The 18,654-nt window shown below is 50.6% G+C and overlaps 1 protein-coding gene and 2 long non-coding RNA genes across 12 annotated transcripts in view; 2 read left to right on the forward strand and 1 right to left on the reverse strand.

Moving 5' to 3' along the window:
* ACSL6 (acyl-CoA synthetase long chain family member 6) overlaps positions 1–18,654 on the reverse strand; it is a 218,147-nt gene that overhangs the window by 47,140 nt on the left and 152,353 nt on the right. For 3 of the 10 annotated variants that reach the window (XM_028849707.2, XM_015140721.3, XM_015140720.3), the window contains exon 1: positions 11,230–11,344. The exons of 4 other annotated variants lie outside the window; for them this stretch is intronic. In XM_028849707.2, the coding sequence (XP_028705540.1) occupies positions 11,230–11,278 (49 nt within the window). In that variant the 5' untranslated portion in view covers positions 11,279–11,344. Of the gene's footprint in view, positions 1–1,519; positions 1,621–11,229; positions 11,345–18,654 lie in introns of those variants that run through there. 3 more of the 10 variants (XM_078005154.1, XM_078005151.1, XM_015140726.3) reach the window with 1 other exon arrangement.
* LOC144341528 (uncharacterized) lies at positions 3,290–6,093 on the forward strand. The gene is made up of 2 exons (XR_013418511.1): positions 3,290–3,528; positions 6,058–6,093. It is a non-coding gene; the product is annotated as an uncharacterized LOC144341528 (long non-coding RNA).
* Positions 10,554–15,226, forward strand: LOC144341526 (uncharacterized). Its single transcript, XR_013418509.1, has 3 exons — positions 10,554–10,708; positions 11,022–11,270; positions 12,395–15,226. It is a non-coding gene; the product is annotated as an uncharacterized LOC144341526 (long non-coding RNA).

The following is an 18,654-nucleotide window of genomic DNA, read 5'->3' on the forward strand; positions in this document are numbered from 1 at the left end:
CTCCACCACAAGACCCCAGGGCAGCACACCAGCCCTGCTGTCAGGCCTGCACTAAGAGATATTGTTGCCTGGCTTGCACAGGAATGGTCACCCTGGAGCCAGAACTCACACCCTTGCCTATTAGGATCAAAGCTGAGCTCTGAAGTCCTGCAGCACCTCTGCCAGACTGAGAGACTGAGGTCCCAGGGACTCCCGGAGGTCTCACTACTGCAAGATCTGTGAGGCTTAGGGCTGTGGGTGGCTACTTCCATAGCATTTTCACTCCTACTTCCAGGCTAACATGCGGCTGAGCACACAAATATGATTACTGCATATTTTGAATTGGACATTCATTCTGATCATAAGACAGACAGCTAGACTCATGGTGGCACCCGCTAATAAGTAAAAGACAAGTCCAGGCCACAGGACCCAGCTTACCACTGCCCCCAGGCCCTACCCACATCAGGTGCTTCTGGGCAATTATGAGTCTGCCTGCACTGGGCCACTGTCCATCCAAATTTAACCCTGCTCCCTTGCTGCAAGAATGTCCCAGGACAGGACCCAGTGCTCTGAGCTCCCTCTTGAAAGCTGTTTGCCTAATTGCCTGGCAAGTCTGGAGCCCACAGGCTTGCAACACCTTCCCTGGAGCTGATAACGGCTTCCACTACTCACCCTACCATCTGGGTGAGCCATGAGGAGAGCTTCCTGCCTCAGTGACCCTCATCTGGAACTTGGCCCTAGCTTCCCCCAACCCACCCTGATTAAAATGAACAAATATCTGAGGACCCCCGATCAGCCCACAAAGTCACTTCCCCTTTCTTCTAGGCAGGACCCTTACTTTTCTCCAGATATCTTCAGAGATGTTTTTAATACAAAAGCTTCCTTTAATGCTTCTCAAGGCAGTCTCTGGGGCAGGAAATCCAGTGGTCGGTGGGAAATCCCACAGAGTGCCAGAGGCATAGAGCTGAGGGAGTAGTTTTGTCCTAGGCAGTGTGCAGCCCAGTCGCCAGGTTAAGAAATGCACAGCCTTCACTGTTACACATTTGCACCTGCAGAGGTGCAAACACAGCAACCCACACTTGCCTAACACCTACCCTCTCCACACAGGGATTCAAGCTTGTCTCTGCTGTGAGAGAGGGGCTTGCTCTCCATTTTCCTCTTGGGTTTTAATTAGATTCGCAGAACCACATAAGACCAGGGCAGAAATAGAGCAAAGAGCCTCCCTGACTTGGAAATTGCCAAGTGAGACCCACTGTGCATCCCCCATGAGACAGAGGTCCAGGATACGATATGGGATTGCCAGGTTACATGGTGGATCACCTGCCAAGCCTCCCCAAGGAGCCTGATCATAGGTCTGATGGTTCAATTAAGCCCCTTGAATGTAGAAAGGCCCAACTAACGCTGGCTGTGACTGAGCACTTTACAGAGCCACCTGTTGCAACTAGCCCAAGCTCACTGTGAACATGCCTCCCTTTAGCGGCCTCCACCGCCCGCTGGCCTCCCCATCTTCATGACAGTACCTCTCAAAAATCTCACTTACCCTAAGCCCTGCTCAGGGAATCTGGGTCCACATTCCTGATGCTAACACCAGGAAGCCAGGCACAAACAATGCTTTCAGGAACTTTAAAATACGAATAGCCTTGAGAAGAGAGGAGCAAACAGATACACAGTGTCTTTCACACGCTCTGAGATAAAGGTTGTCCTCACCATGAATCAGGCAGGACAAAGTTCTCAGGGCAAAGAGGGACAGCAGGAGCTAAAACAACAGCAGTGGTCCCTTTGGAAATATTTACAGGGTATGACAACCAGGACTGATGGTGTGGACGAGTTCAGTTCCTTCCACGCCAAGCCCTGGGACAGCAGGCAGGACCCTATGAATACTGACCAGGGCCACGATCACCTCACAGGCAGAGGAACACTCCCTGGCCAAGTCCTTCTGTGCAGGAAGCCAAGTCCTGTGGCTGTAACATGATCCTTTGCCTTCCCGGCCATGTCCACGTTAGGACTGCTGGTGTCCTGGCCTCAGGAGCAATGATCCATTTCTGTCACTGGCTCAAACTTAGGACACACTGCAAACTAAGCCTGAACCAGTAAAGGGCATATGGGCTGCTCATGGCAAGGCCATGCACTCAGAGCCCAACTGCAGCTGGCTGGGGTACAAGCACGATGGGATGCAACCTCCTCCAGCTAGAGGGAAGCTCCTTGAAGTAGGAAGGGTCCTGCCAAGATATGGTTGGGGGTCACTAAGGTGGGGGGAGCAAGAGAGGGATTTGCTTGCCTGCTTGTTCACTTAGGAGCCCTGCTGGTCTCCTGTGGACATGTGCTAGGGGAGATATGCCCAAAAGATAGAACCTGAGACATCCTTAGCCAGGAAAGGAGAGCAAGGAGAGGATCCGAGCTGGGTGGGAAAGGGAGGAGAACAAGGCTATAGCAGAGTGACAGAAGTGTGTTGGTAAGTCACAGGAAGAGCCTGTAAGATGTTAGGGCCCCTGGCAGGAGCCCTCACACAGTGGCAGGAAGGAAGCAGAGGCCTGGCTGCATTGAGGACGGGGGCAAGAAGCTGAGGCTGGCAGGATGGCACTTAGCTGTGGGGAGAAAGGAAAAAGATGGTGATGGGTACTGTATATCTGCCTCATGCCTTCAGAGTCACAGCCCATAAGCTAATGGCACTCAGCCCTGGGGGTTTGGTATGCAAAAGTGCCCCAGGCAAGCTGTGCTCCTCCACCCTTGGCAAAGGGATTGCTGCTGCAGCCGGGATCCAGCATGGCTCCTTCACCTACCATTAAAGAGTCACTGAATGTTTTTGTAGACTAGAAAGTGAGCAAGACAAAAAGAGTTTTGCCTTTGGTTAAGGGTACATTTTCTGGCAAATCTGGTAAATAGCTGAATATTCTGGCATCCCCATAGTCTGACAAAATTCCTCTTCTGAATGCCACAAGAAGAAACAAATCTGAATTTTCTCCAGTTTAGCAAAAGGCTGTGCTGGTCAACAGGAATCTGCCACCTCCTGAATCTCCGCTCTGGAGGTCAGGCAGCACAGCAGCTGCAGCCTTAAGCTGCCCTCCCTCCAGCAGCAAGCGGTCAAGTTCTGCTGTTGGCCTGTGAGAGCCTACAGTGTCCACAGAGTTAACACTAGACTGGAGTAGCCCAGCCCTCAGTGGGCAGGGAGCACTGGGAACTCAGGCCTCCTTTTCAAGGCCAGGATGAATGGGAAATATGCAAATGGCCATCTCCCAGGAGCGGCAGGGGAGGGCCTGCTGCTGGCAGGAGGGCATCACTCCACTTGGGTCTGTCACATGAAAGGGTTTGTATTCCTGCCGCTGGCCGGCTCCTGGCCAGGCTGGGGCTGTTCTCACCAGAAAACAAAAATGTCTTTCAGACCAAAGCAAAATGAGGCCCCAGCTGGCCCAGACAGGTCCTTGGGTGTTGTTCACACTGACCCACTGTGAACACCCATCACTGGGGCTCTCACTTTGCCCCCACTGGAAGGAACCCACCATCTTTGGAGAGGCAGCTGGGGGCCTCGGTGGCTGCTGAGGAAAGCACTATGTAAGGTCGGGGGGATGGAGGTGGGATCCAGAAAGAGGGTCAGCCCCCTCTGAGGCTCTGTTGGTTTTGTGCTTTTCAAAAATAGTAGTGGCTGAGTCTGAAGTAGCACCTCTTTTTTTGTATAAGGAAACTTCAGTCATTCTCACAGTGTTGATGGTAAACATGGAGAAAGAAATGGGAAGAAAAAAGTGCTGGTACATGAGAAGACCCTGCAGTGCACAGAGAGGACTTTTAAGAATGGAGGCCACGTGTGTCCTCTGCCTGGTGCCCACAGTCCTGCTGCCGCAAGTGCCCTCGAGCTGGGGGTGGGGATGAGGGCGGCCCAGAGCCCCGTGTGTGGGATCAATAGCTTCCAGGACTCGGGCTCCTTCTTCAACCAAGGCTCTATGCCAAGGTCAGGCTTCAATCTTTTTTTTTTTTTTTTTTTTGGCTGACTTTCAGCAGACAAAGCACTGCTTCTCTGACACCCCATTGTCACCAGGAGTTGCCCATTAACCACAGCACAGACCTTGTGCCCTGTGGAGCATGGATGCCACTCGGACTCCCACTATCAGGAGAAATAGCACAGCAAGATCTCAAGCACATATGTGGCCATTGAGCCTGAGAGGACATCTAGAACAAAACCACTTTGGAATTGATTTTAAATTCCAATAGGTGGGTTGGTGGATGCTCCATAGATCTCCTGAAATCCAAGGGAGATATGTCTTGTCAGCCTCTGGGGCCAAAGGAAACTACTATTCTTTTGGGCCACACAGTATCTTCATGAAGCCAAGGTACCAGGCATGTCTCTGTGAGAGGTCATGGAACTGTCCAGGGAGCAGAAGCAGGAGGCAGAGGAGACAGGACCCTTCAGAGTGATCTGGAAAAGTTGGCCCAACAGGTCATAGCCTTCCATATCTGGTCTGTGGCAAGGAGATCAGGGACACATGCACCCAAATCCCCTACCAGCCTACTGGATGGGGGAAGGCCCACCCTCCATTTTTCTCTAAACCCTCCCTGCCACAACAGACAGACCTAGGCTTAGGGGAGTTGGCCTGCAGAATATGCATGAGTTGGCTGGGCGTGGTGGCTCACACCTATAATCCCAGCACTTTGGGAGGCTGGGATTTTGAGGTGAGTGGATTACCTAGATCACCTGAGGTCAGGAGTTTGAGAACAGCCTGGCCAATGTGGTGAAACCCCGTCTCTACTAAAAATACAAAAAAATTAGCTGGGTGTGGTGGCAGGCACCTGTAATCCTAGCTACATGGGAGGCTGAGGCAGGAGAATCACTTGTACCCAGGAGGCAGAGGTTGCAGTGAGCCGCGATCATGCCACTGCACTCCAGCCTGGGCAACAACAACAAAACTCCATCTCAAAAAAAAAAAGTTTATATATATATATGCATGAGTTGAAGGTGTCCCCAGAGAATCACATCCAGCCCATCTGCTGGAAAGCACAGTCACCATGAACACTGAAGTTCTCCAGCCACTAAGCCAGGTCCTGGGGTCTAGGTGGCTTCATGCAGCATCAGCTCTAGTGGCAGGGCAGAGTGGCCAGAGCTTTTGCCCCTTCCAAAGCAAAGGGGTCACTGCAGGCCTGGATGGGTCTCCACTGAGTCCACTTTCTCCATACTGACAGTTGCCTTCCTCTCACTGGCCGAAAGGCCTTGCCGTCCAGCCTCCAGCCAACCTCCCTGTCCAATCTCACTGGCCAGCTCACATCCCACCTTGCTGCTCTCTGTCCCAGCTCTGACTGTCCTTGCTGTGCAGCCTCAGCTGCCCTTTCTATCCAATATCTGGTTGACCTCACTGTCTCTCCCAGTGACATTTCTGCCTATTTATCAAGCAGGATCTGCAGTCAGTGTCTAGAATGGTCTGCCGCAAAGATAAGGCTGGGACAGGGGTGCATGGGCAGGAGGAGTCCCACAGGGGAGTCTCAGCCCCTACAACAGTCCATGAGTTGGTGGGAAAAGCAGGGCTTTGTAGCAGGACTGAGTCTTGATCAGTCACTTGGAATCCACATCCTGCACTGCTAGGCCAGGCTATGCTGAAAGTGAGGTCGGGTCCCAGGCACTGGTCAATAGGGTCTGTCTCAGAGCTGCCCAGTCAACCTGGGCCTGTCTACTCACTCATTTATCCAATAGCTATCAATTACTAAGTCTGTTCCTGGCCCTAATAGGCGCCAGCCCACATTTGCTTATAGCAGGGGCTGAGTACTAAGATGCTGATTGTTCCCTCACTGGTCTGGCTTCCTGCTCTAAATTCCCAGGAGACAGTGATCTCGGAACACAGGCTTAAATGGGCAGATGGCAAATCAGAAGCCATTCCCAACTCCCCCGGACACCCCCTACTAAATATCTGGATTAGGTGCAGAGAGAGGAAGGGTGTCTCTGGGAAGAGCTGGCAAATAGGGTCAGGTGGGACTTCTTGGGATTTGAAATCCTTCCAGCTCTGAGAGTATTGGTTGGGTCTCAGAATAGATAGCTCGGCTTGGCTTGGAATTTCTGTTCCAATCCACTTCTCATCTTCCCATTTCTGCCTGTCCCAGGCCCCAAGATTCACATGAATTAGGAGCTACACAAAGGAAGTAGGCCCGGGAATAACCACGCCTACCACGGATCTCCTGGGGCAGCCGAGCAAATGATCAGGAACCACCCCTGGGCATCCTGAAGGACAACCCCAAGGGCTCAAAGCAGCATCTCATCCACAGCACTCCCCTAACCCCACCAATCTGGGGACCCAGTGGATGGTTAGTGGGAACTCTGGCGAGGTCAACGCAAGGAATGGGGCCATCACACCAGACCATCCAGTGAGATGAGGACCTTGACTGGGAATTCCTCTCATCTAGGCTTGGCAGAGTGGCCCAAGCTCCCCATCTATCAGGAGACTGGAACCTAGCCCTCAGAGAAGACTCTCTTCCACAAAACCGGTCACCCAGAAGCTGTGGGTTCACTAGTTCATTCATTCATTCAGTAAACACTTCTGGAGCACCTCCTTCTGTTCCAGGCTGCACTGATTCTCAGCACTCGGGGTTCTCCAGTGAAGAGTAACCTGGCCCTGCCTGCAAGGAGTTTACACCTGCTTTTCCCTACTGCTTCTAACGTATTGGCGTCATCCCCCAGCTGGGCACAAAGCCTGGCATCCTAGCAGGAGCACACTCAAAATCTATTGTTTACTGATTGACTTGTGGTAATGAAACAGCTTATAAAACATATTATTAAAATAAATTACTCTCAGGGAATTCTTTATATCATTAGTTTATGCAATAAACACTTATGTACCCTGTGTGCCCAACTCTGGATTGGGGACATAGACATGAGATACCTGGCCCTGCCCTCAAGGAGACCATGGGACTTGTGGAGGAGGCTTGTGGAGCACAGGAATAGTGTCACCTTGGTCATCCATATGCCCAGTTCTACCCATACCTCCTTGACGCAACCACTGCACAGAATAAAGCCAATGCTGCTTGGCCTGTTATCCTAGGCCTGCAGAGTCCAGCTCTGGCAACCTCACTGGCCGAGCAGAATTTGTCCTTCAACTTCATTCAGATTCATTCAGATTCCTATTGCCAATCTTCCCTTACACAGGTCCCTTGGCCTGGAATGCCTTTTCTTTCCCTACTCCCTTTCTGATGTCAGAATCCTGGATCCTCTTTAAGGAAAGCCTAACACAAGTTATTATAATTTTAGCTAACATGGCTGACTGATCATGCCTAGTGGTCCCTTCCTGGACTGAAAGTCTGAGAATGTGGCCTGACTCACAGCTGTTACAAGTTGCTTCACCACTGAACCTCTTTGAGTCTCAGGGCCTCGCCTAGGTAATGGGGATAACAGCCCACAGTGTTGTGGGAGGATGGAAGGAAAGCTCGGAGAATCATAGACAGGGTGCTTGACACATGGTAGGTGCTCAGTGAAACAGCAGCCAAGTCAGCCTGTTTGCAGCAGCTAATCCCATAAAAACACCCCTCCACACACACCTAGTACTTAATGAGTATTTGAGTGCCTATTATGTGCCCAGTGCTAGCTGGATACACAGCGTAGCTTCTGTTATACAAAAGCCTGTAACTTTTGCCCATTTTTACAAACAAGCCAGAGCCTCGTGATCACTCACCCCATGTATGGGACAGTCCTGAGTCCCATCTGGGGCTGTAGCTGAGCCACATCCAGCCTTCCGAAGGTCAACCTATGAATCTTTATAATCACAAGGGGCAGAACCCAGCTGGAGAGCATAATGACTGGGTTCTGCTGCCCCCTGGTGTCAGTATGCTCCTACCATACAGGCTGGAGAGCTGTGAGAAGTTGCTGAGGGCAAAATCCTGCTCCATGCTGGTGCACCCTGTACAAATTCAGGCTTCGTTTGTGAGGCATGTCCCCAGCTGGCCACAGAGCCACCTGTTCTGCCTGGAGCTCCACCATCTGTCCCAATTCATAACTGCCATCTCCAAACCCCTGGGGTGGCCCTAGACCTCAAGTCAGTTCTCTACCCTAATGGGAGCCCAGAATGGGGTAAGGGGAGGATCTCATGGGCCTGAACTAAGCCAAAGTGTGCAAGTCTACGCTTGCCCTAGGCATCTATAACCAGGAGCATGCCAAACCATTCTTTAGACCGGCAACCTTGTCTCACCGGTGCCACCAGGGCCAGCCCCACTTCTCCTAAGGCAAAGACCAGGGGTGGGGGCTTATCTCTTCTCCTTACTGGAGCCCAGCCTCAACTCAAGCCATCCTTGGGCCACATCTATTCTTATCCATAACATCATAATGACCTCCTACTACCCTCCTGGACTCCACTCTCTTCCTCTTGACTCAGCAGCTAAATGGAGGGCTCTTCTGTCACCCAAATAAAACCTTCTCCAGAATCCTCTCCCACAACCCACATTGCTCAGACACAAGACCCTGAAGACTCAGCCCTCATTGCAGTTTTTCCACAAACTCTGCTGGTTTGGCTTCCCCCACTAGGAACTTGGCCTCCCTATCTCTAACAAATTCCCCTGAATACTGCAGAAGCCCACTCAGAGGTCACTGATGGCTGGGTATATGATGGAACAGATTGGACCCTGCAGCATGGGACTGCCTTAGCCTAGAGGAAAGTGTGCCCTTTTATAAAGTTATCCACCAAGAGTGGGACTTCTTTCTACTTTGCACGAAGGTGCTGTATAGGCAGGCAGAAGCTCCAATCCACTGCTCCCATTGTCCTCTAGGTGTTTATGGCACTGAGGGCATGCTTCCCCAAACCAGACCTAGCATCTGACTCATACTGGACTTATTGTACTTGTCTCCTTGTTTAGTATTCAGCACACAGGTGAGATCTGGACTGGCCCAGGACTCTGCTGGCCTCTCCAGCAGGCAACAGGACAGACACAGCCCAGAACAGATGGCTACCTCCCCCAGACAATCAGCTCCTCCTCCTGGTACATGCCACACCCCCATCCCCGACTTCATGTCATCTCTCCCTGAGGGCCCTTGAGGGAAGCCCTTGCCTGGCCCTACCTTGTCTCCCTAGGGCCAGGTTAGGTGGCAGAAAGCACATAACTCTACTAAAGAGAGACACTGCCTCCTGTTACTGGCTGAGTGGAAGGGATCTGGCAGCTGCCATGGGACCATGGGACCCTGGAGATGACAAGGCAGAGCATGTTCTCAGGTGTGCTCACAGAACTACAGCTCTTAACTCAGGAGTCTCTTCTGCCCCCAGAGAAAGGCTGGGGGCCAGGTGAAGTCTCAAGGAGGATGGACACATAACTTAAAATGCCCCAGCGTTTGTCTGGGGTATTTTATCCAATGAGCACCATAGACCAGCCTCAGCCTCTTGCTTTTTGCATTGAGAAGCTTGGCCTCTGTGGAAGCAGCCACTACCTGCCCCAAGAATCACTCTTGCTTGACAGTTCTGAGGCCTGTATAGCCTCTCAGCAAGGCAGCCCCCAGTTTCCCATTAGAGGAGGCAGCTGACCACTTTAGGAAATGCTCCACAAGGAAACAGGACTCCACTTTGAGTCAGTGCCAGCTAACCCTGCTCACAGACAAGGACCCCACATGGTGAGGGACTTTTTCTCACAGGCTGCTGATGACCCCAGTCACAAGTGGTCCTGCAGTTCCTAGACACCTCCCTGCAGCCACAGAAGACCAAGTCTTTAGAGAGCTGACCTTGGACCCATGGCTGGGTGGGGGCTTCCTGACAGTAGGGCAAAGGGGTCCTGGCAGTGGGGAGAGGTTCTGAGACCATCTATCATGCAGGCATTAAATGGTGGCTGTCACGACCACCATCACCATTATTTTAATTATCCTTGCCCTTTACCTCCAACCCCAGCTCTAGCCCTGTCCTTGCCTGCTGGATGTGCCTCAGGACCACAGTGCCCCTGTACAGCCGGTCACAGACACTGGCAGACAGAAGGAGCTTAGGGAGCTGAGGGGATTAGGGAGGCTTCACTCACTCCCTCAGCTCAGAGGAAGTGTCCCTGTGGCCTAACTCAAGGCAATGGTAGGGGTGGAGGAAGTGATTACCTGGCCCACCAACCCTCCAGGTTCAGGCCTGAGCCAGCCAAGCTCTTAGCATTGGTTGATCAATTAAAACCTCGAATGGAATCCCAGTCTGCCAGATATCCATGTGACATTAGGCAAGTCAATTGACCTCTGAACTCAGTAAAAAAAGGGATGGTGCCACCGACCTCCTAGGATTTTCCGTGAATATTAAATAACACGTACAAATTATCAGGTAAGGATTTCAAAAGGGTCAACTTCCTCCCCTTACTTGGCTCATAAAGAGCTTTATTACCACTTCTGATGGTGCTGTTTGAATGTGAGATCATAATAGACACTAACATTCATAGAGCATTTGCTGTGGACTAGGACAGGTTTAAGGCCAATTTAAGGATCAAGCACTGCACATAAATTATCAGGCTGAATCTGCACATGGGGGTGGGGGTGGAGGTGGAGATCCTTTAGTGGTATTATATTCTGGAGGACCCCAGGCTCAGAGAGGGGAAGTAGCCGGTGCGGGTAGTAGAACTGGCAGATAAAAGGGCCTGTGGTGAGATTCCAGGTGTGGGTGTATGGGGGGTTGGGGGAGGTAAGTGCGGAGGCGGGATCCAGCAGGGCTCCTCTTAGCCCCCTAAGAAGTGCAGTGATGAGGCTGACTCCTGTGAGCTGGAGGGGAGGGGTCTGGAAACAGTGAAGACACAGCAGCCCTGGGCAGAGCAGAGGAGTCAGGTGAATCCTACTTTACAGAAATCTTGTACTCTGGCTGAAGGACGGGCAGGGAGGGGTCGTGAGGAAGCCCCTCGCTGGGATCAGGAAGCCCAGGTCAGTCCGGGTTACATAGCTGACCTGCTGTGGGACCTCGGGGACCAATACCCTGGGTTCCTGGTCCCAGGAGATGGACAAGGACGCAATGTCTGTCCCTGGCCTTGGCTCGGCCTAATCTGATCCGCGGATGGTCCTTGCCATCAGGGAAGGGGGACGCAAGAACTTGGCGGGGGTTTATAGTGGGTCGCAGTGAGCAAGCCCCCATCTCCCTCCGCAGACCCAGGTGCTCCCCAAACCCGGCCCGGAGCCCGCGAGAACTGCGGGCGGAGGGTGTACCTAGGCGGCCCTGGGGACCTTGACGGGACAGCTCAGCAGCCGGGGATGGGGGCTTGGCGGCCGCGGAGATGTAACACCCCCACCTCAGTCGAAGACCTCATAGCCTGCGGGAGATGGGAGTTCGGGACGCGGACAGGACGGGCACTTACCTACGAACAGCCAGAGGGAGCCCCCCGACACGAGGAAGAAGGTCAGCATGGCGGTCAGCGGGGCCCGGCCCGGCCTCCCCGGCCCGCAGCCCCGCAGCCCAGCAGCCCCAGCAGTAGCCGCGCCGCCGCCGCTGCCGGGTATTTTTAGCCCCCGCCCTCCGGCTCCGCAGCTCCCGCCTCCCCGCGCCGCTGCGGAGACGGCTCAAGGGGGAGGGCGCAGCGCACGCTCGCACCCGAGCCTTACTCCCTGCCCAGCAACCGGGCCAGGTCTGGGGCTTGCCCCGCGCTGACCGCGGTGTCGGAACCGCCGAGCTCCCGGGCGGGGGAGGGGCCCGGCCGCAGAGCGAACCAGCCCTCTCCGGTCCGCTCCCCAACGTCAGTACCTGGCGTTCTGGGGAAACCGGCTGGAAGGGGGAGCACGGGCGACGAGCGCTAGAGCGTGACATTGAGCCCACCCCGCCGCCACCCACCCCATCAACGAGCGACCCTGCCCCCGCGCGACTAGCAGCCTGGGTTTTATGGCTGGGCAGGCTCGAATGGCAGCTGGGTCGCGGTTACCTGTCCTAGGAGGTGCACACTCCTGTGGGCCGGTGCCCGTTGACCCCAACGCCCCCTAGAACCCGAGTTTGCAGACATGGGGAGCCTCCGGGTGCCACCTCTGCAAACCAGTGAGGAGAGGGAGTGGCAAGGGTTCATCTAGGCTCTGACAAATCGGGCAGCTAGACCAGATAGTGCTCAGATCATCTGGGGACGCACGAGTTCAGGTCTGAGGCTACACAAGGTCACAGGAGACTCAGTGTGGTCACAGGCTGCCATATGTGTTCACCAGTAGTAACATGGTCACAGGCAGCCACATGGAATCACAGGTGTCTCGTAAGAAAACAGACAATCATGGTCTTCATACACAACTGTATGTGGCACACGAGGTCTCAAGAAGCCCCTCATAGTCACAATGAATGGCCATATAGCCACACACAGTCACAGATGGCCACACTGCTGGGCTGAGGACTTGGACACCTGTTTCAGTGTCTGCGATTGAAAGGAGGAAGCCCAGTTGCACATTTTCTGAAATAATAAGGGTAGGCATCCTGGTGGGCACCCCATGAACATCTACACCTCCATGCAAGATCACCTCCTCCCAATGCCCTTGCTTGTTTTCCTCAAGCATGCAGAGCCCACCAGGACTCCAGCACCGAGGACAGCGCTCAGGCAGCCCGGCCTTCTCTATATGCAGCCCTCCAGGCTAAGCCACAGCCCAGGAGGAAGAGGATAGAAAACCAGAGAGCAGAAGTCAGGAAGCAGAGAGTGGAAGAGCACGAGATCTCTTCAGGCCCACTAGAGACCATCAGCTATGAGTGCATGTGTGCTCACAACTCAACAGCTGGGTGTGAGTGTGTGGGGACCTGTATCTGTAGTACGAGTACATGGCATGTATGTGCCGAGGCCTGTATGTACCTTGTAGTGGTGCAAGTGTGCAGATGTGTGCCTCTGAGTCACTTCCAATCTTTACAATAGGATCTTACACCTGCTCCATCATAGGATCTGGACTCCTGGGAGAGCTGCTCCAGCTTGAACTCAGCCACAGCCTGGCAGGGACTTTGCTGGGATCTCAAGCTTGGCAGGGCTCCTCCAAGAGGGTGTGACAGAGGCTGTGTGGCAGGACTCCTCCCAGCAAGTAGCATGGCTTTCAGAATCCCCCCACCCCTGCACTCCCACTGATAGCAGAGTGACTGGAGATCTGCTGGTACTGAGGAGGAGACCCAGGAGAACCAGAAGGCTGAGCAGAAAGAACATAACTCCCCAGACCAGATTGGCCTAGGGAGGTGGTCAGGTAATTTCCCCATAGGCCAGGGGGCCAACAGAGCATTTTTTCACAGAGAAGGGGGCCAGGAGCCAGGCTGCAAGCCTCAGGCCTCTGCGGCACTCAGCTGCAGGAGCACTCCAGGCACTATGCGGCTCTGGCAGCCTCCTCTTCAGAGTGATGTCATGGGACACATTTAGCTTGGCCTCCAGCAGGATGTCGCATCCTGTTACTCTCCCTACAGATGTCTCTGCTACTTGTGAATATTTTAATTCAAAAACCAGTACTGGAGCTGTGACTGATTCTAGCTTAGCCAAGTATTTTTCTGTTTTCCTCTGAGCATGGCTTGGTTTCCCCTGAGGGATAGGGACAGAAAGGCCCTAGCCTGGTTGTGGGATCATGGCCAGGTCTCTCTCCTCTCTAGGCCTATTCCTTCCACTGAGTAATGGGACTTGTTCTTTCCTGTCCTGAGTTCCCAAGGTCTTCTTCCTTCTTTGTGAGTCTCCATCTGTGAACCATCTGCAGGCATGGGTAGACACTGTGACTCAGGCCCTAGACTGCATGGGTGTGGCATCCATGGAACCCAGGGCCCAGAAATGCCCAGGCCAGGCTGGGGAGCCCTTAGATATCCCTCTTAGTCCTTAGACAGCAAATCCAGCCACCATAGTGGCCAGCCATGTTCACACACATCACCTCCCAGACCAGCATCTCTGAGAGGGCTGGCAGGTAGGAGCCTAATCATCTATTTGCAGCCCTGGCATGGGGTCTGGCCCAAAGAATGCAGAGGATATTATCCCATTTGACAGAGCAGAAGACACTGATGTCAGGAAAGGCGAACAACTGTCTTAGGTCACATAGCAGTTCTGGGTTCCTGACTACCATTTATTCATTTTTCATTCATTCTCTCCTACATTTTGATAGTTTCCCAAGTTGCAAGTGTCTCTGGTAGAATCCAGAAAACTCACTTTTCCAGCTTCCTTTGCAGCTAGGAGTGGATAAGTGACTTAGACTGTACCAATGAAACACTCTCATGAGCCTTTGATATAAAAGCCAGAAATGAGTGAGAGAAAGTCATGCACATGGCATCTACCTTGCTGGCACAAGGGTGGTAACAGAAGCCATGGATGGTAGGTGATTCTGGGAGTCATTTCAGAAACTGAAATTTGAGCCTGTTTCTTGAACTGCCCCCCAAAGTTGAGCCTTTTAGAAGTGAACATATTCTTTAATGTACTCTTTTTCTGATTAAAATAGTCAGTCCAGACTTTGTTTAGTCAGTTTGGAGCCAAGAACTCAAACTGATCCACTCACCATCCCACTGCTGAAGGTCTTTCCTGCCCTCCAGAGGGTGTGGCTATGGGGCTGGCACACAGCATGATGCATCCTCCGTCCCCATTACTGCATCTCCTAGTGGAAGCTCTGGCTGATGGGGCTGGGTGAGCTGAGCCAGGTCTTTGCTTCTCTGTATTCTAACAACCACAAATTCGGAGACCTGAACCAAAAATTTGAAACCCAACAAAGAATCCACCAAGGATAGCTACCCCTTCTGGAGCAATGGCTTTTAACACATGATATAATGGTTGGAGAGTTGCAAACAATATTCAACCATGTCTTTTACTGAATAGTGGTGTTTTCCCCCCTCAGATTAGTAAAATTGTTCAACATAGAAATTTTGGAAAATATAGAAAAGTATAAGACAAAATCACTTGTAATTTCATCCCCCAATGAGAATGCAATAATAACTAATGCAGTTTTGTATATTTTCTAACAACAATAATAATATCCAACATTTACATAGGACCTAGTATGAGGCAGACATTATTTCTAAGCACTTTACGTATGTGTTATGAACTGAATTGTGTCCCCCACATCCCAATTCATATAGGGAAGCTCTAACCTTCAATGAAACTGTATTTAGAGACAGAGTCTTTAAGGTAAGTAAGGATAAATGAAGTCATAAGGGTGGGGCACTAATCCAATAGGACTAGTGTCCTTATAAGAAGAGTGACATCAGGAATAAAGGCCTGAACTTTATTGCGAGAAAGTTTATTACGAGAACTTTATTGCAGAAAGAAGGCAGTCATCTGCAAGACAAGGAGAGGTCTTGCAGACCAGACACCAACTCTACCATCACCTTGACCTTGGATTTCCAGCCTCCAGAATCATGAGGAAATAAAATTCTGTTGTTTAAGCTGCTAAGTTTGTGGTATTTTTGTTATGGCAGCTCTAGCAGCCTAATACAATATGCTAACTTGTTTAATCTTTACATCAACCCTGTCTTTTCCACATGTGTAGTGCAGTTCAAGAAATACTCATTGAATGAATAAGTGAATTATGGATATTGTTTATTCAGTATCTTATGTTGCTTTTTTTTTTTTGGAGAGTGCAGTGGCATGATCTCGGCTCACTACAACCTCTGCCTCCCGGATTCAAGCGATTTTCCTGCCTCAGCCTCCTGAGTAGCTGGGATTACAGGCACTCACCACCACTCCCAGCTAATTTTTGTATTTTTAGTAGAGACGGGGTTTTGCCAAGTTGGTCAGACTGATCTCGAACTCCTGACCTCAGGTGATCCGCCCACCTCGGCCTCCCGAAGTGCTGGGATTACAGCCGTGACCCACCGTGCCTGGCCCTTATGTTGCTTTTTAAAAACCTGACATGAGTTTTTTTCCCATGTTATTACCTCTTTACATTTTAAACAATGAATACCTGAGAGCCACTCACGCATTCATTCATCTAACAAGTATATGCTGAGTCCCCGCTATGTGCAAGGCATTGTTCTAGGTCCTGGGGATGTAGCAGTAAACAAACAAAAGGTCCCTGCCTGCATGGAAAGCACTTGCCCTGTGGAAATGCCATTGTCCATCTGTCAGGCATGAATTAACCCTGCTTATTTGGGAGGGTTTCTTTTAATTGAAAATTCTCTGTTGATCCAACCAGACCGACAAAACCAATGAGATTCTTTTTTTTAAAAAAAAAGCCAATTAAATAACTGAAGGGTGTCTGGGATTTCCCCCAGAGCTATGGAAAGGCAAAGATAGAGCTCTTGGAAGTTGTCCTGAGTCCACTGGGCTGGGAGTTAGCACTGGTCGACTAGCTGGGAGTTAGCACTGGCACCTCCAGGTTCCTGAGGGGACACCTGTGCATATGTCTCCCACTCACACGAGGTCAGAATTGGATGGGAAACAAACTACATTTTAAAGACTGAAAATGAATACAACTTGAAGAAAATATAGATTAATGTTTACACCATCTGGGGATGGGGAAAGTCTTTTTATGCACAACAGAGAAGGCAGAAACCACAAAGGAAAAGACTGGTAGATTTGAAGGTATCTGACTACATGCAAATTTTAAATGTCTACATGTTAAAAGCTACCATTACAAAGATCTAAAGAATCAATAGATAACTTGCAAAAATATTTATGCCACAGGCAACAGAGGGTTTGACATGTAATCCAAATCAATAAGAAAAAGAAAAAAGAGCAAAAGCCATAGCAGGCAATTCAAGAAAGAAATGCTGCCCTTCTCAGCCGAACTGCCCACTTAGGCAAAACGTGAAGCTGTTGCCTGTATGTTTTGTCTCCCTCTCCCAGAGATTATGGTGGCATCGCAGGGTGCTGATCCCTGTGATAAGAGAGAGGACCAGCATTCCATAAGCCCCAATCTCATCCATCTGGAAGCCCCTCACCCACCCCAATCCCTTTTCTCTTCACTGAGAATCCAGACCCTTTTCCCCAGTGGCCACCTAAGCAGCTCAAGCCCACCAACCAGGCCAGATGATTTTAAACAATATAAGCAGGATAGAGATGTTAAGAAACTATGTATCTGAGGGTCTGACATCCTGAGAGCCCTTTCTGGGGGGGGGGGTTGGTAAGGTGTAATATAAACCTCAAAAAATTCTTACCTTTGGACTATCAATGGTGGGTTGCTCAGGAATTAATACAAAATGTGTGCATGTGGTGGTGCGGGGGGGGGGGAGAATCAGGAATTATTTGTTCAAAAAGATTGTCATTGCAATATTATTTACAGTAGTGCCAAATTGGAAGCTACCCTAATGCTCAATCACAAGGTTGGAAACATTTTTGGATATCTATAGGATGGCATATGCTTTGCTACCCACAAAAACGATGATGCAGAAGACTGCACAATGACACAGAGGGATATTCATGGCATGCAGCCAATTGAAAAATGCAGGTTATAAAACAGTATAGTCAGCATTATTCAAATGATGTTTAGAAGCAGTTATATATTCATGGAAAAAAATAGAAGAAAGGTTAATATTAGTTATCAGTGAGTGATGGGATAATAAGGCTTTTTTCTTCTTTAAATTTATCTGTATTTTCCAAATTTTCTACAATGAATAAACATTTTTGTAACAAGGAAAAATCTATTATAAGAAGAAGCCATTTCCGGTGTCTCTTGGTTCAGTGAGGGCTGGGGTGCTGGAGAAGGATAAGCAGGTCATGGGAAGATAATTAGGGAAATCAGAGTGATGCCACCTCCCACATAGCCTGACAGCAGGGTATGAGTAAAGAGTTCCTCCTCCCGGGACCTGTCACCTTCTGACCCTGCAGTCTTTTGGCACCTACCCCAGGACCCCTTTCTCTCGTGGCCATTAGAAAACCACAGTGAGCTGGGGCTGGAGAGAGAGAGAGAACAGGGCTGGAGGTGGCCATGAGGACTTTCAGGGTAGCTCCTATAAGCCTGGGAAGATGTTACAGAGGGAGAGAAGGGGGAAGAGCCAGAGGCTTTAGAGGTGGTGGAAGGAAGAACTCTAGGAGGCAGCCAGGTGCCAGGAAGTCAAAAAAGAGAATTTCCAGAAGAGGGTGGTGCATTCTCTGGAGGCAGGCAGAATGTGTCCTACTCACAGAGCTTATTACAGGGAACCAAGACTTTAACACCTAAGACACTGAACCCTGCCAATTTGCACCCAGACCCGTGGAAAACAAAACCTGTGCTTTGGGAGGACACCCTCAGGGCCAGGGGAGTAACCGGAAAGTGGAAAAAAAAGTCACTCACTAGAAATCTGCTAGAGGGCGCCAGAAAGGTGCAGAAGGGGCCTACAAAAGAAACAATCCCAAGGACCAGTGGCAGACCACCCAGAAAGGCCAGCAAGGCAGGGCCCTGAGAAGCCATCAGAGCCAGCTGTCCTGTCCTCTCTAATTCCACAGAGGCCCAAGGAGGGGCAGGAACCTGCCCCAGGCCACACAGAAAATTAAAACTAAGACCAGACCAAATCATGGATTTCTAACTCCCTCCCTAATGCACCCTTCATTATTCCCTAGGGAGAATGTTTAAAATGTTGAAAACTTAAATAATTCCTGCATATAAATTATTTAAAACTATATAAAAACATTATTTGTCATCCAATTCAATTTATGATGTAAATATAGACACAATTCCAAGACTTGATGTGACATCAAATTTTTTGAACTAAGAATAGGCCCATATTGAATATAAATACAGGCACCATAATCCTAAATGAAGTTTTAACAGATGGATTAACTATATAAATTGAAATTCCATGAAAATAAAATAGCATCTCTCTCCAAGGTGCCAGGCTGATACGGAACAAGCAGCCAGGGGCAGAACCCACAGACTTGTTGAGCATCATCCAAGCACAATTG

This window comes from Macaca mulatta, chromosome 6 (assembly GCF_049350105.2).
Source record: "Macaca mulatta isolate MMU2019108-1 chromosome 6, T2T-MMU8v2.0, whole genome shotgun sequence".
NCBI classification, from domain to species: domain Eukaryota; kingdom Metazoa; phylum Chordata; class Mammalia; order Primates; family Cercopithecidae; genus Macaca; species Macaca mulatta.